Source organism: Chelonus insularis, unplaced genomic scaffold (genome assembly GCF_013357705.1).
Source record: "Chelonus insularis isolate UGA/USDA-ARS -01 unplaced genomic scaffold, ASM1335770v1 contig_94_pilon, whole genome shotgun sequence".
NCBI lineage: Eukaryota > Metazoa > Arthropoda > Insecta > Hymenoptera > Braconidae > Chelonus > Chelonus insularis.
In genome coordinates, this window is record NW_023276783.1 from 3,301,466 (window position 1) to 3,319,914 (window position 18,449).

At 28.7% G+C, this 18,449-nt stretch overlaps 1 protein-coding gene across 3 annotated transcripts in view; it reads right to left on the minus strand.

Moving 5' to 3' along the window:
* Positions 1–3,624: 3,624 nt before the first annotated feature.
* The window catches only part of LOC118072647 (protein Tob1-like), a 34,130-nt gene continuing 19,305 nt past the window's right edge, over positions 3,625–18,449 (minus strand). For 2 of the 3 annotated variants that reach the window (XM_035092676.1, XM_035092675.1), the window contains exons 2-3: positions 7,620–8,450; positions 3,625–7,014 (exon numbers count right to left, since the gene is read on the minus strand). In XM_035092676.1, the coding sequence (XP_034948567.1) occupies positions 6,462–7,014; positions 7,620–8,350 (1,284 nt within the window). In that variant the 5' untranslated portion in view covers positions 8,351–8,450 and the 3' untranslated portion in view covers positions 3,625–6,461. The remainder of the gene's footprint in view (positions 7,015–7,619; positions 8,451–18,449) is intronic. The other variant, XM_035092677.1, reaches the window with a different exon arrangement.

Here is an 18,449-nt window from a genome sequence, read left to right on the forward strand (position 1 = left end):
CATTGTGCTCTTAAGTGTGTTAAATTATGGACACTTTGTAAAATTAATTTTTCATTAATCCATTCAATATCTTATTTTTTGTTTCTTTTGGCTTAGAAGAGTACAATAAACTCCCTTTTAAGTTTAAGTGCCTTGAAATATCTCAGAATAACTCGTTATCGATAAACTCTGTCATTTATGCGTTTCCTTTTCTTTTATTAATTAATTACTTAACGTATCTCACCATAGATCAATGATCAATGAAAGATGACGTTAAATTTATTACAAACTGACTTCCATTTTTTTAAGTTTTTTTTTTATTTTAAAACTTGTTTCTCAATCATTCTTCTTCGTTCTCTATCTTTCGTGTCAAAATGTCGCCACTCTGATTTCTTGTTTAGCCTCAATATAAAAATACAAAAAATAATTTACAAATGATATAAGCATATATAGATCATTAATATTATACACGCAAGCCCAATACACATAATAACGAGATGATTATGAGAAATTCCAAGGTACTGAGTTTTTACCCCCTTTTTTTATATTTTTCATTTCGAAATTTTTATTATGACAAAAAGCAGAGGTATAATAATCTGAACTGAAGAGGAAAAAATGGACATGTAACAATTTTTTTTTTTCTTCTTTTCTCTATAAATATGAACACTTGACATATGGAATTATATAATCATCATACCTATAAAAAACATATAAAAAATTTGATTTTTAAATAAAAAATAATATAAAAGTACAATTTTAACATTTTTATTATTTAATTTAGAAAAATAAAAAATAATATCAAACAATGTTCATATTTATTTTCATCAAACATAATTCATTTAATTAATTAGAAATTTTTTATACGAAATATTAATAAAATACATAAGAAATTTCATAATCCTCATAATCCAATTCAGTTCAGAGATATTTTTAATAAATAAGTTGAAAAATGTACAGATGTAAAAAACGAAGAATAAACGAATAGTACTCATTATAAATACATAGTATAATACATTCACTTCAACGATATATGCATATACGAGGATAATATCGATCATTACTTAATAGTTTGTAAAGTTACTCACACAAAAGAACTCATAGCCCGTGTAATAAGTATTGGACATGTCTTTTAAAGTATGTCACATGTGATATATATATATATATATACTTAGCAATAATAATAATGATAATAATAATAATAAAATATTATAATGCAGTGAAATGAGAAAAAAAATAAAATCAATTAACAACTAATTGCAGATATCAAATCATTATATTATTAACAAAAATATAGTATGTATTTGTTATACGTTTGCAGATATACATAAGCAAATTCAAATGAACATTATTATCATTAATTTGATTTTATTTGAAAATGTATATCTCCATACGAAACATATAATAATCAATTATCATACAAAACAACGATAACAAACTATGAAAAAATTCTTATGACTATGTTTTTCTGTTCATATTTACGAATAAAATCATTACAATAGTAATAATAGTTATTATAGCAATGTAGTAGTAATAATAATAGTAATAATGATTGTAATAAAATGATCTATTCGTAAAACGCAAGCGATACTGTGTATTAACGCTCATTTATAAAATAAAAAAAAATTAATAACACATTAATATATATCAAACATTACTATTTTTCATTGTGTACAAAAATACAGAAACAAAATCTAACATCAACAAAAATACAATAATTCATTAATAATAACGCAATAAAGAAAAAAAAAATGATTTATCATGATCATATAATTAATTAATTTAATTAATATAATAATAAAAGGATAAAGAGAATTCTGTTTAAAAAGGCAGTAAAATTTATCGAAAAATGTTCATATGTTACAAATAAATTTGTTAATAAAGTAAAAATAATTGAGTGTCGAAAATGTGTAAATTTTTCTCTTCTGTTTTCAACTCTAATTTTTTTTTTTTATAATAATTCTATTGAGGAACTGTGGAAAGCCACTTGGAAATTCTTATATAGCATACTCTCGTCATTCATGCAGACTTGAATTCATTCGGTACAAAGATAACAAAGGGGGTTGTACGGTTAAGGGAAAGGAGGTATAATGATGCATTTATGTGTGACTAATGACGTCTCGGTTTAGAGAGGGGGGAAGTTGGATATAAAAAGGTTTCGTTTTTATTTAGGGTAAAAAAGAAGGGGGAAGTGTTGTTGTTTTTTTTTATCATTTCTTGATAAAGTATGTATAGAAAAAGGACATCTTAAGTAATAAGGATATTTTTCTAGTTTTCTTTTAAAGCTCACGCGCATATCAATCGACACAAGTCACGTATGTATAATTATTTTATGTAAAATAATTCAGAGACTACGTTTAAATATTTTTTTGTTTAATTATTCAAAGGAGAGTTATAGACTCATTCACCTCCGTGTGAAACCCGCCACTGTCGAAGGTGTACGCGACTAACGTGATGCGTGTCCTTGGGTCGCAATGTTTCTATACATTATCGTTATTATTATTATTATTTTTTGTTATTAAATTGTTGTATGCATATATCATTAAATAGTATATGTAATGTTGTATTACAATAATAATTTTACATACAGCAAGTAGTTAAAGTATTGAAAAATATATATAATTAATTACAAATCTAATTATCATTCTCTTGATTCTAATTAATCATTTACTTCAGTATATGAGAAATCCGAAATGTATTTTTTTTTTTTCGTTTTTTTTCGGTTTTTTTTATTTTCATGTGTTTTATTTGGTAAGTGAAATTTTTCTGATCATTTTGCTTTCTTTTTACTGGTATATCTTTTTATGTTGTTCGCAAAATTTTTATTATTCGAGTTTATTTTATCTGTTTTGAGTTAAATATCGTTTCTGATCATATATGTGAGACGGCTGTTGATAACTATTTACATGCAAGAGCTTAAAGCTTGGGTTTGCACTGAAGGAAAATAATAAATTTTACCGAAAATAAATTCAAATATTTTGAATTTATTTAATAGTTGTTTTTTAAATGTCTTTCTTAATAAATTAAATTGATATCTTAGTTTAAAATACTGGTCATTTCTTTTTTGTTACTTTTTGCACAATGTCAGAATCATTTGAAATATCCTTTTATAATGGCAATTATCATTGATACTATAGCACTTATATAATGATTAAAAATGGAAACAAAATTTAGATTAATTAATCGATTACGTTAGTTAAATATTCGTACTAAAAATTGTAAAAAAAATAAATTTTACTTTTTATATTCTTTATAATTGACAAAAAATGTAGATAATATATTTATTATTATAATATTTTTTGCAATTTTAAAAAAATAAAATAATCCACAGTTTTTAGCACCAATAATTATAGTTAAATTTTTTACATAAAAATTCTGTCTCCAATAGAGTAAAATTTCCAATAAATAACCATTATTACTTAAAAAATAATCAATACATGAGTTATTATTTTAATTACAAACCTTTGAGCTATTTTATACTTTGCAATGTTGACATTCTTTTCTAATTACAAGCAATATTAATTAATAATTAATATTTCACGTGTTGATTATTCACTGGATGACGTTTATTTATTGAACATTTTACACTAATTAAAAAAATATTTTTTTTTTAATTTTCTCAATAGATAAAAACTCTGCAACATTGTGATAAAATTAATCATCTTCCTTCAGTAGAAAAAGAGCGACTGTTGTGACAATTTTAAATTTCTTTTTTGTTCAATAAATCCCGAAATATTTAGTCGCTTTTTGGTTGCTTAGGACCCTGCCTGTCTCCCTTCCTATCAATTTCTCTCAGCTAAGTATAAGAATATATTGTGTATGCATATTCAATTATTACTATTTATTTCATTATTATTATTATTCAGTATTATTATTAACGGCGTACCATGGTTATTTGTTGCTTAATCATTGTAAAGTAGACAATACCGATTTGCTAGGTTTACAGACACTTGATACTTTAAAGACAGATTATCGATCACTTGTGGGTACATACGAGAACGAGTTTTCTTAAGTGTAATTATCATCAATTTTTCCTGTTGTATTTAATGATTTTTTTATTTATTAAGTATTTTTTTATCTTTACTTTTGTGTTATTAATTAGTTATATGTCATCAGATAATTTTTAATTATTAATCGCGTTAACAAATACATCCAGTAATGCAATGAAAAACTATGCGTTAATTTTTTTTTATCATCCATTTAAAAATTCATACAATCGTATTGTAAACGTATTATAATACTATATGTAATATTATTTATTTATTATTTGTTTGTATCTCAATGTATATTTCTAAAGTCAATATATTCAGCTCTTCATTTTTTTTTTGTTGTAATTTTTGTCTCTCTACTCAAGTTTATATTTTTGCTTGGGTATCTCACTATTTTATTCCTGCACCATTAAATCCTATCATACTTTGTCCTTTCGTACACGAGTTGCCTTTCCGGTCTACCAAGTTTTTTTTTGCTTATTAATTTTTTTTTATATTCATTAACCATTTAAAGAGTATACATCATTTGATTTATCATCAGGCATTGAGATAAACTCATGTAGCCTGAAATTTATTTGATTCATTTATTGCAATTTTTTTTTTCACCCGCATTGTATGTTGATTTTGCATTTAGCAAAATTATCTAGACTCTGCTCAGAAATTTTTTTTTCTTTCTTTAACCGTCTATTATTTGTTTATAATTGCCTGAAAACTCTTCTCGAACGCCCTTTCGTTCGTCAAATCGTTCGTAATTATTTTTCTATTTTTTTGTGTTTTTTGTTAACAATAGCAGGTACTAGCATAGCTACCACAGTCGTACGTATCGTTAATAGTAATTAATTAAGTTTAGATATTAAAGTAAAGGGTTTTTGAGATGTTTTTATTTTTTTTCGTCCCCTTCTATACCCTTAGATCCGAAAGAATATTAGTCGACTTTATTTAACATACCCCCGCATCATCTTCGAGACCGAATTTAATGCGCATCCAATCGATTTTCACGATTTCAAGATAACATTAATACTTTTAGCACCTAGTGCCCGGCCCGCGGCTCGCGGCACCTTATTTTTATTTAGTTAAAACTATCTTTTGATACTAATTTGCCGCGACACCGAGAACTTCTCTAATTAGAGAAATTTTTTAAAAAAGAATTAAAAAAATTCAAAGAAATACTCGGCGCCATATTGGCGAGGTTGCGCATCAATGATAGTTTTTTTATTATTTTTAATTATGCAATCAACTAATTGACTCGCAGACGTAAGGTGGCACGTTGTTTATTATATGAAGTCCATTTATAAATTCTCAGATATTATAATTTTAACAAAAAATAAAAAAAAATATATAAAAAATTTTAACTTTTGTACTTTACACGATTTTTTTTTATACAAATCACTTGGAAAATTACAAAATAAACAAAAATTTTGATTTTATTTATTTAATTATTTTTTATTCTCTTTTTTAAATCATCTAATTAATTTTTTTTTTTCAATAAAAAAAACAAAGATTAATTTATACAATGTCCCTAGTGTTTTATACCATCGATTCAATTGGACGTAATTTTTTCCATCGCAATAAAGGGAATTGATTCGACGGTTTGATGTAAACTGCAACAGTTTCAAGGGGTAGAGGGAAGAGGAGGAAAAAGATTACGTTTGTGACGCGCGTTTGGAAAATAAAAGGGTGAACGAGTTAAAATGGAAAATGTGAGCAACAACTGCGCCACTTACGTACCACGACCACACCTCTATGCCTACTGCATTTTTTTATTATAAAAATAAAATGTAAGATCATACCAAAGAACGAGTTTTACGCGATGGTATGACTACAAATAATCACGTGATTGTTCTCCCAATAAATTATTAATTAAATAAATTTTCCACTTTATCATTAATTCTGCATTTTTACTTTGTAAGTTGTTACTTGGGAGAATAATTTAAGTGTTATACCATACGATAACTCGTGAAGTGAGTGCAGATGCATCTGAATATAATTACATAGGCTCTACAGATATATTATTATTCTTCGACTATTCCAGTGAAAAAATAAATTATTACACGTTGGTAATATTTGTTGTGTTGCTGTCTCGGTATATCTCGTCCCGGTAATTAGCTTAGTTGATTAATTCTCTCATTTCCAAACTCTTTTCTCCAACCTCCACAACAGTCTCACAATTTTTTTCGTTTAATTTCTCGGCTTTCCACTGATTTCACTGATTAGTAGGTGACTTGTCTTGAAAAAAATGTGAACTGTTGCCGTATCTCGAGATCAACTGGGACACCTGGCCGCCGGAGTCCCCGAGTCTTCCTGAAGCCATCTGCTAAGGTTTTCTTTTTGTCAGGAATTATCTAATGAAATCAGTGAATAATAAGGATAAATGACTATTAAGTCTACGTAAATCAAGGAGAAGAGATGGATGAGGAAGTATTTAAGGTCTAAAGTCCGCTACACTACTGAAGAAGGTCGTGGCGGACAAGCTCGTGGGGCCAGGTGAGCAGGGTATTAATTAGCAACCAAGAGATGCTGATATTGGCTAGCAGGATATGGTGTAACTGAACCCAGACCAAAGTTGTTTAAATTATCAACGAGAGCAGCTTTGTCTTGTTGATTAGCAGTGTTTGCATTGCTTGCGGTAGATCCAATAGGTCCAAGGTTGCCTGAAGCTTGTGAACTACCTCCACCAACACTTCCATAAAACTGATGACCGATACTCGTTGGATCCAAGTAGGACGATGGAAATTTAGCACCATAGAGGTCTGGAAGAAATGGCCCATGGCTGGATGATTCGAAGATGTTGCGATGAGGGAATTGAGGGTGATAAGGACCCGGGAAGAAGTAAGCACTTGGATCTGTGTGTTGTTGCTGAGGCTGTTGTTGTTGAGCTTGTTGAGAACCAACTACTCCTGGTGACAATGAACGACTCGTTGGTGAACTCTGGGAAACTGGTAGGCCGGCTTGATGCTGGTGATGATGATGATGGTGAATTTGTTGTTGCATTGCACGTTGCTTGATATAGTTGGAAAACTCAGTTGGTGACATCCTGCAAGATGAAGGTCTAAATCAGTGAATTAGTGATTAAGATTGATTTATGGAGAATTTCATTAATTTTCTCTCTAATTTTTTTATTTTATTTTAAATAGTAAAAGAGAAAATTATCACTTTATGCCATATTTTTTCATTTTTATCTACCATCAAAGACTGGTAGCAATGTTAAATAAATATCAAAGGATTATAAAGCAAGAAAAATACTATCAAAGCTTTTAAAGCTTTATAGAATTGCAAGATTCAAATTCATAGGAATATTTAATGTTAATTATTAGTTTTATTTAGAATATACTAAACAAAAAAATATCCACAGTTTCTATATATTCCATTTAAAATAAATGTAAATTGGAAAAAAAATCCACTAAAATATGATTGAATAATGTAATGTTTAAACTTTCGTAAAATTCTAGTACTTTTGAATATGTCATAAAATGTCAGTAAAAGCTTCAATAAATTGCAAAAAATTTCACCATTTTAATTAAGCGTCAGCATAAAAACGAAATTTAACTTGCTGATAAAATATTTTTGAAATGCATTTGACATATTCTCTTTCAGCTATTTCATAAAACAAAACTAGCGAGAAAATGAAAAAAGAATATAGTAAAAATAGAATACCTATTTGCTCTCTTGCTGCTAGTTTTTAATTTGGTGCTTCCAAATTTAGTCTGAGCGAAGGTAGCTGTGGTAAAGGTCAGCGGCGCAGTAGTACGAGGGATAAACGCAGGAACAGGACTTGATGAACCCTTGAATGAGGTGGTGATTGGTGTGGGTGATGGAGCAGAAGATGATCCAGATCCATGGCCACTCTGTTGGTTATTAGATGAACCATTGCTAGCATTACTTCCCAAAGAAGATGGGAAGGGAGATGTTGATTTGGGACTTAAGCTTAGTCCACTTAGTGATGTTCCAACAGCTTCAATGGGTCTAAAGCACTGAGCTTCCGGGTTGAAGGTCTTGGTAACCTCTCGATCAGCAGAGCTTTCATCATGAAGATCTGTATTCTCAGAGTAGAGGATTTTTATCATGTTCTTCTCACCAATCCTGTAACTGACTTCACCAGGATCTACCCAGACTGCAAGTTCAGCTGGAAGATTCTCTAATATATCTTGGATTGGGACTCCACTTTCTTTGGCTGCTCGCTCTAGAACTGAATCCACTGGATCTCCAGTTTTCAAACATCTGAAGGCTGATCCTTTAAACGGTTTTTCTGGATACCAATGACCCTGGAACTTATCTTTCAGAGCCTTTTCTAACTCTTCTCCGAAGATATTTACTCGCCGCCTTGGTAGCTTATTGTAGAGATAAGATATCACAAAATTTAAAGCCACCTGCACCTCTATGTCCATCTTTGGCTTGGAGAGGAGAATCGTTGGGCTGTTTTTTATACAGTTGAGAGAAATACTCGGCTCTAGAGGCCGTTTTTTCTAAAAAAAATTGTCGTTGAACCTGCAACAAATTGAATTATTTTATTAGTTTCACTTGATAATTTCATTAAAACTATTTTGGCTGAATATATTAATAAATAATAGCAAGAACTTGAATTTATTAGAACAAAAAGTTTCTTTTATATTGTATTTTAAGCTGAATTGAAGATCTTTGTGAACTTAAACATTAACATTTTTATAGTTATTTAAGTAAAAAGACTTTTTTGCTATTTTATTACACAATAGCTTTGGTAATAAAAGGTCTCTACTGGGTCTTATACATTATATCTCTTGCGAGCATAACCGCAATTGCGGAAGCTGCTAGTTGAATTGAGAAAAGAAAAACCTCCAGGAAATTTTCTTTTCCTCTACTTTTATTTTTTTCTGTAAAATAAAAAAAAAAACTTTCTTTTCGAATCCATCATACCCTTCTATTCTTTCTCCACGACTTCCCGCAAGGGAAGACTTGATTCTTAAGAGGATTCAGAAGACGAGAGCAATCTCACGAACAGTTCTATAGACTCAATTGAAATTCACTCTTTTCCGCCACTATCCTCTACAATCCAATCGTTTTTAAAAGAATCCCTAAATACCTCATCTTCTATTTTAATAATATCCCAAGCCCTGCGATCAAAAGAAAGTCTGAGGTCAAGTCTCTGGTGAATATTAGGTCATTGATTTACCACTTGAATTGAGAAAATGGTGTTAATTTAACCCAATCGATAGCTTACTTTTGGTACACAAAAACAAGTGAATAGGCTTTTTCTTATCGCATTTACTTATTCCAGATTAATAAAAGTAGTTTTTTTTATAAGATTAAAATGGATTTACTTCTAGCTGGTAATTTTATTGATCAATGTTATCAGCATATTGGATTGGTAGAGTTCACTTTGCATTGACTTGTTCTATCAAAGTTAAAAAAATTAGTTAGCCATGTTTAAAATTCTCTAGCAAACATTGCGCTTGTTTTGTAAAAACAATGTTCAACTCTTTCTGATGTTTTTCCTTTCTAGAAGATGGTCATCATCAATACAATCATTGAAACAATGTATATAAATTGTAAACAAATTATTTCTAAATCCTATCTTAGCAGAATTTTAATTTCAAAATACAAAATGTAATTTTTTTTAGCATATTATATCATTCTAGTTGATGAATTTAATAGTAAATAAAGAAATGGAAAGAGTTGGTTAATCAGATTAACATGTATTATTAGAATTTAATAATGGACGAAGAATTCAATTATAACAATTAATCACCAATTACATCAGCAAAACAGATGACAATTCTATTTCAATGCACTAAATGCATGACCTAATTTTTTATCGACTATATATAACAAGTATTACGTTGATATAGAGGGAAATTAAAAAGCTAACGCCATCGTAGATGCCACTATAAGCGAAGGCGAGTAAGTATATAGGGAAGAGTGTTCGCCCGGCCAGGTATTGATCCCCCTGCGGCCCGTTGGCAAGTTTCTAAAGTTAAAAATACACGGCCTTGCAATTCGCAATGCATGTAAGCACCCTCCACCCCTGGGGGATTGCAGCACGCGAGGATGCATCCCCGGGATTTTGGAAAGCCGCAATGAGAAGAGCAACGAGGTCGAGTTGCTTTTGATCTTTCTTTTCTTTTAACCTTTTTCCAGTTTTTTTTTGTTTCACTTCACGCAAGGGCTTTTTAACTCAATGTCTTCATTCTCTATGCTATAAAGTGTTGGTAAAAAATTCATTTGCACTTCAGAATGCGTTAACTAAGTGACACTAGCAATTGAACACTGTGAAAGAATAAATTATTTTGAATTAATCAATTTCTATTTAATTAAGTTAAAGCTTCTTTTGTTGGTTATTTTCGTTTCAATTAAGGAGTCTGAGCCTAAAAATTAGGATGAATTAAGATAGAGAGTTCACAGCAGGAAAAAAAGAGCTTTACAGTTTAGTGAAGACAAAATGGAGGGTGGCCGTGTAATTCATCTTTGTTTTTTTATTAAAGAACTGAATGATTTTTTCTTTGGCTAATTATTATTAAATGAGTGAAATGTTTATAAAATATTATAAAACATTTTTATTTGTTAATAATATCATTGGTAAAATAATCATCACGCATACTAGCTATCAAAGAAATCTTATTAAATATCAATTATTAAAATTAAAATCTCACTTGGCAGAAATTGTGTCAAATTGAGATAAAATCAATTTAAAAACGTCATTTAATTTTTCATTGAGGTCATTTTTTTTTTAATATTAAAGAAATAAATGATTATCATCTTAAAAAATGTTCTATATTTTTTTCGAAACTCTAAATGGACTTCTTTTAGAACTGTTGAAGATTCGTAGTGATGCTGATGATGAATAATAAAAATTAGCAAGTTTGTTACATCAATTTTTAATAGCAATTTGTAGTAATAAAGTGGAGAATATAACGATATATTTTATTGAAAGTAGATATTTGTAAATTATGAATAATGTATAACATGTAGTGAGAACAACAGTAGCTGAGCTATATTGATCGACAAAATTCTCGTTTATCCTCGGCTTCGAAGACCGATTGCTACTATCGATTCCTTCCACTACTTTGGTGACTTCTCACCGTAGCAAACTGAGTGAGGAAAGTGGAAAACATTAAGATACGAGTGACAGAAGTCGTACAATGATATATAAAATTTTTTTCTCTCTTTTTCTTTCGTATATATATTTGGTGGCTAAGTTTCTCCCATTTTCTCTTTTCTACTCCATTATCACGACTTGGCAAACACTTTTTACGAGTTCTCTCGTAATTTTACTGCACTTCACCTTCTTTTCTTACTCTAAATTACCCTCGAAAATTGTAAGAGTTTTTTGCAACTTCTTCTTGGTGCTTTTAACTTGTGATAACATTTTTTATTTAACCATAATTAATTTAAAGATTATCGCAAAGGGCGGATATGAGTATATACGTGTACACTAGCTAGCTCTATATTCCTCTCTTCTTCTCCCTCATTCTCGCAAGGTTCTACTGCCAGCCGACCTGGCAGATCAATACGACACGGCCCACGAACAGACACATATGCTGGTTGCTCCAGATAACAACGTGGGCTTTCTGATGGCCCCTGTTTGCCCGCATATGATTGCTTCGTCCCGGATCCACTGCAACTAGGGCGACTAATAATCAAGGAATATCAACAAAATAACTAATTTATTCATCCAATCGTTTCATTATTATTTTTAGGCCATTATTCAATTTAATGATGTAGCGAATTATTTTTTTGTGTCAGATAAAGAGAGGATATAAGCTGAAATTTATTAAGTTATTGGTAATGTTTATGTAATTCATCTGCTATTTAAATTGTTATTACCATGAACTTTGATTTAGTAATTCATTAACTACTGCTTTATTTATTAAAGCTTCGTTTTATACAATTTATGTTTTAATTTCTTTTTTCATATATTCATGTCTTCATTTAAAATTTGAATCTCTACTACTTTTAAGATTTAAAATAGTTTAATAATATATACAATTAATATTAAGTGTGGAATTTTTTATTTTTCTTTTTTTATTGATTCAAATATTAATTACAATTCATTTTTCTTTCATGAATAATAAGTAAGTTGACTAGACTCAAAAATCAATATCACCCAGAAGATGAATAGATTTTTAACATTAAATTTACAATTAATTAATTTACAAAATATAAAATTCTTTTAATAAACATTTATTTTCTATATGTTATATTCTATATCTTATTTGTTCTTTTGGACTTGGACAATCCCAATTCTGATGTTTTTGTTATTATTAGTTAATTATTATTTTGAATTTTATAGTTGAGTCTTTTTTAATTAATAATTATGAAAAGACTCGACAGTAAAAATTTTAATGGAAAATTAATACATATAAATTAAACTATTTGTTTTCAAGTTCAATGTTTTCAGTTGATTGATTCTAAGATGAATGATTGAGATTTTTAAAAATAATAAGAGCAAAATATAACATAAGCTAATTGAGAAAAATCAATTTATTTTAAGTGTTTCAAGTTGAAAAATGTAACACGATTTTTTTATTAACTCCCTATTTCTCGAGTGTAAGAAAGATAAAAGGGTGAGAAGTGTTTGGTAAAGTTTGAACACTCACAAGTCGTGATTCAAAAGCTCTAGAAGCGCGTAAATTTCCCCTCCTATTTTTTCTCCTTTTTTATTCACTTCAACCCTCTCACGTTACTACAATTTCTATTTCAATTTTATATGTAGCAATTAGTTATACGTTAAATTTTCTCAAATTATAATTTTAAAACAGTCTATTATTTTATTTTAAAAAAAGCTCTCAAAGCATGAACTGATTTGAAAAATTCTCGTTAAATTGTGGTGAGAATTAATTGACATCTAACGAGAGTCTCTAATGAATTTTCGTCGCTCTACATAGTTATGTAGAAGTTGGCTTAAAATTCCAGGGTATACGGAAGTAGATAGAGAAAGAGAGGAGTAGAAGAGAGAAACGAAAGAGGTATGGAGTCCACAACTTCCATGAAAGTCACGATGTAAACGTGAGAGGAATGGACGAAAGTATCGAGTATATATACATAGAGGAAAGGATATAATAGGGATGAGGAGAGAAGTAAAAAAAAGGGGTAGTAGAAGAAAGGCGTGGTGGAAAAAAAATAAAAGAAGCGAGACGTAAAACGTACAAAAGCCATTATCCGCGAAAATACGAGAGCTGTTCGTCATCTTTAGATCTTAGTACAGCTCCGGAAATGGAGCCATTACACTTTTTGACTAGTTTGTTTATCGAAAATTTCCATCATTAATTATACTTTTGTTTTTTATTCTTCTCCATTTATTTGCAATTATTTTTGTTAATTTATTTTAATATTTATTATTACTTTTTTTTTTATATAAAAGTTGGATAGGAATTCATTTTTTGCTTGGCTGATCACAATCTTGTTCCCTTGGCTTTTATAATTTTAACCTTAGGAAGAAATTGTTTGTAGAAAAAAGCCAGCTTTACACAACACTTGTATGAGTTCCAAGAAGCCAATAAAATCGATTTCATCTATAAAGTTGCCCGTATATTATAATGAGGTGAATTACAGAGTATTGGAAATTAATAATTAATTATTAGTTTATTGCAATTTAACTATGTACTAGCAATTACTGATTATCAAAATATATTAAACTTTCTTATATTATTGTAAACAATGACAATGACTTTGACAAAATGTAAAATTTTATTTAAAAATCATCTCAAGTGATCATAAAAATATTTTGAAAAAATAAATAAAAAGTTTTTAGCTTGCATCAGCTCTCGTTTTTTTTCATTCTTGAATAAATAAATAGATATTTAAATAAATTATCAAAGAAATTTACAGAGAGATGATGTAATGTGCGTATACTTTCGCAGGCAGCAAAATGCGAACGAGGTGAGAATGAAAAAGAGCATGAAGAAGAAAAAAAAAATGCAAAAAGCGACGTAGTCGGATCGATAGATGGATACTCTATTCCTACGAGACGCTGATGCGTTCATTACACCAAAAGATAAAATTTTTTAAGACACTATCTGTCGATAGGACTTTTTTTAATCTATTATTATATTTCCATAATGGAAAACCAATACCTGTAAAAGCATATTTCTGTTGTCGTGTCATTTTAAAAGTTTAAAGTAGTTATATTTATATAAGAGTGTCAAGCAGGTGTAGTGGTTGTCAAGTAACACCAGTGATCTATTCTCGACTTGATCCCCGGCAATCTACAGACTCTCAGTCTAATTTTGTAAATTGAGTTACTAAAAAAAATTTGTTCAACGAGACAGTGACTAAATAAATTCTCGATGGTTGAATTTTTTTAAACTATTTCGATCATTAATGATATTCATCAATAATAAATCATTCTCGATCAACAAAGTAAGTAAAAATCAGAGAAAGTTAGATGTTCAATCATTGTAATAATTAAATTATCTTTGCAATTTAACTTGAACAATTCATTCAATTGTTTCTTCTTATAAGTAATTTACTTAACATGAGTTTTTTTATCCTTTTTTAATATTTTATCTAATCACTTACACGTGGTCATTAAATATTCAAAAGTAATTTTCAATAATAAAGATATTTAACAATAGTGTATTAAATGAAAAGTATGACTATTCAAAAACCTTATATAAATGGCAAATGTTTCAAACTCTATTCCTCAAAATATTTTATTTCTAAAAATAAATTAGTAGAAATTATTAAATGTCACAGCAGAGTAGTAAACATTTATTAATTTCCAATTACAAGACCATCACTGTTTGAATAAATGCTATATTCCTTATTGAAAACAGTAAATATTCACTAATTTATCTTTAGAAAGCATTGGGAATCATTGATTACCTGACTGAAATACAAAAAAAAAAGTAAAAATCACTAGGGAAAATGAAATGATCCTACAAACTGTTTATAATCATTGAAATCTTATTTGTGAAGTTTGATAAACGATTATAATTCAATAGAATCAACACTTGAATGGAAAATGACTCTCCATACAAAAAGTTGATTTTTCTAATCCATGCTGAATAAACAGTTTCCAATATTTCAATGTAATTATTCAACTGCATGTTAACGGAGTAGTTAATTATGTTAAATAAATAATTGAAACATGGAAAATGTTGTTTCAGTAATTAGTCAATTAGAATAATGAGTTCAGTGTTAGTTAAATAGCAAAATAGATCCAAAATGATTTACATTCTTTGGTAGGAATAGATTTTATCTTGTAATTGGATCCGAAAAGGGTGAATATTAGTTAGAGGTGATGTGCAAGTATAGTTACACAGAATATCAAATTCAAGTTGAAGCAGTAGGAGTAATAGCAGAGGATGCGCCTGAAGTTGGAGAGTTAGACAGGTATCAGATGAATTGACCTAGCACAACTACGCTTGTCAGTGAAGCTCACAGAGAAGCATTATGTATCCGGGACTATCTTGAGTTTCCTGTAAATTAATAGCTTCATGGAAGTCTCGATAAAAGCACCAGGCTATTTTCAAGGTGTTAATAAGACAAGAATCTATCATTAATTCCTTTTATTCTTGGAAAATTAATCATGAAAAATCACTTTGTCTTTTTTACATAAGAAAAATGAGATAACATTTTTTTTTCAATACTAATTGAAGTAATCTGTTTATAATTTATAGTACAGAGTTGGATGTTTCTTTTTGTTAAATGTTCATAAATTGTTCTTGTAATTAATAAAATATATTTTCAAATAATTATTACCAGAAAGTTGAGCATAAATTCATGAAAAATACCAAACTAAAATTATAATCAAGTTTTGGAGATACTTGAGTATGATAAATATATATTTTCAGCAACATCTTCAGAGTTAAATTAGCATAGAATTTTATTTATAATTAATTTCTATACCTAAGTTGATATAATCACATTTTTTTTCATGAATATGCTATAATTGGTTTAGAAATCATGTATGTGTATTAAAAGCATCTTATATATATTTTTACTTAAGAGGATTTTGAAAAGTAGCTACAATGACACTCAACTGTGTAACATATTTTACCAGGCTTCACAATGATGATCAAATTTTTATCAATAATTATTTTATTATGCATTATCTTTTTAGTATTCAATAAATATACCAATAATACTCAAGGTTTTATTTCAATATCTTCTTGAGCTTTGAGTGTCAATTTTAGCTAATTTAGCTTTTGCAAATAATTTGTAATAAATCATTTTGTATTTATTTATTATTGTATAACAGACAGAGCTTATATTATGATTAAACTTGATCGTCATACAACAGGATTATTCTTGCTTGAATTTTTTTAATATAAAAAAAAATCTCATTTCCAGCTTTGTATATGATAATCGTTATCAGTGATAATGAGCTGGCATAAAAATATACAAGAGATAGTAACACACGTTTTTTCCTGGTTGAATAATTCACGAGATTATCAGGTTTGTGCTTACAAAAAGTTTTGGTAGTTGAAAAAATTACGTCAACATATCTATAATATTCTTGACATCGATTCATCTAGTGAAAACCAAAATTTTCCCACAAGCTGAGCGTTCATCGAACCCATGACACTCTACTAATCGAACATGCCATATACATCCCACTTGGCACATGTCCCGCACGTGTTCTCTGTTTGTATATTTTTTTTGTTACTATTATTATCATTATCAAATTCACATATTATTTAATAATAGATATATCTCTGCATGTTTAGTCTATTTCGAGCTTTTATAAATACATATATTTCGAGCAACGCGGAGACCATTTCAATAATAGAAGTTGAATGATCGAAAGATGTGTTCGTTTTTATATGATAAATTGTTGTATACCAACAAAAGACAATTTTGAAAGAACAAATTCATTCTGAGAATAACATTTTTTCCTGTGAAAGAAATTTGATGAAAGAAAATCTTCTGAAATGGGATAATCTTTTTTGTGCCATTAAGAGATACATTTCATCTTTTAGCAAGGAAAGCCATATAGTCTTTTTTTTTGTACAATCTGGACAGCATTTAGCTTTTTCAGTGCTAAAAATTAGAATTGATTGAAAGCTTTAACTTTGAGCAAGTAACCTTGGTCCAATGTTAGACTAGAAATGGATCAGTTTTGCTCTTGCTGGAGTTGTTAACAAAAATTAACTGTTTTGTTTATTCCAAATCTAAAACTGCTATGATGATTCTCATTTCTATAAGCATTAAGAGATGAATCAAGCATTCATAATCTGGTTTGGATCCAATTTTTAAAATTTTTATCCAAGTTAGATATGAAGTGCTAGAATTTTTGAATGAGTTTTTAATGTCCAGCAATTGAAAATTAAAAAACTATCATTCGATTTAAAATAAATAATGTATTTGTTTTTATTTTTGACTACCAATTGATGATTACTGAATAACTAAGTTGTCAGCTGCTAGTAATTCTGTTGAATATCAAATATTCTAATTATAATAATAATTGTATTGTGTTTATTTTTAAATATGTTTCTTTCAACAGATCTTTTTATGTTCGTTGATAACAAAACAACTTTTAACAAAAAAAAAAATAGTTTTTTGAATATCTCTCCTATTTATTGCTACTCCAATTTTGCATTTACATAACTGTACCAATTTAAATTCACTGTAATGAAATAATCATCAAAACAGGAAATGTCAACTATATTTTTTACTATAAAACAATGTTTTGTTATTTAATCTAGTTTGTCAATCTAATTCAGAAACAGATAAAAAACAGAAACCTAAAGTTTAATTTTTTAGGGTAATAAAATATGTAAAAGAAAGAGACAAGTGCTTTGACAAACTGTTCAAACATGTGACGTTTTGCTTCGATAATCATTACAGGCGTTTAACCATGTATGTTTGCACAGTCTCGTGACGTGCAGTCAAGTGCTCGGTTCCATTACTGACAATTTTATTCCTGGCAATTAACGCGAAATCTGTATTTATTTTTTGTGATAACTGTATTGATTAAAAAAGACATAATGACATTTTATAATTCAATAAATTAGGAAAAATTTTGTTAATTAATAAAAATACCAAGTTAATCTCTCTACATTATACATACCATTAATTAATATAAAAGAAAAAAGTTTAATGAAATTCCGATTAAAAATTCTACGCAAGTGTTCATTGATATAAATTGTTGGACGACAGTTGTAATAGACATAACATTTGTTATCTGCATAATATACACACATAAAGTGAGGATGCTCTATATTGGTGTTATACGTCTAGAATGTATTTGTCAATTCATGGCCAACTTTAATTATACCGATATAAACATGTTGCCATGCGGATTACAAGTATAACCATTCCACATATTTTCTGTCCATATACTGTATCGTTAATGGGAGAGAAGGCTGCACAGAAGGATTAGTATATTAGAGAGTGAGCCAGTAATGCACTCGTATTATGCAAGAGCTAGCATCATCCATTTCCACTGCCAATAATTCCCGATCTACACCATCTGCCAAATAAAATTGCCAACTAACAATGCCAGAGTTATTTCCTTAATTTAATATCACTTTAAATAGAATACTAATATTTAATAACATTTGTTGG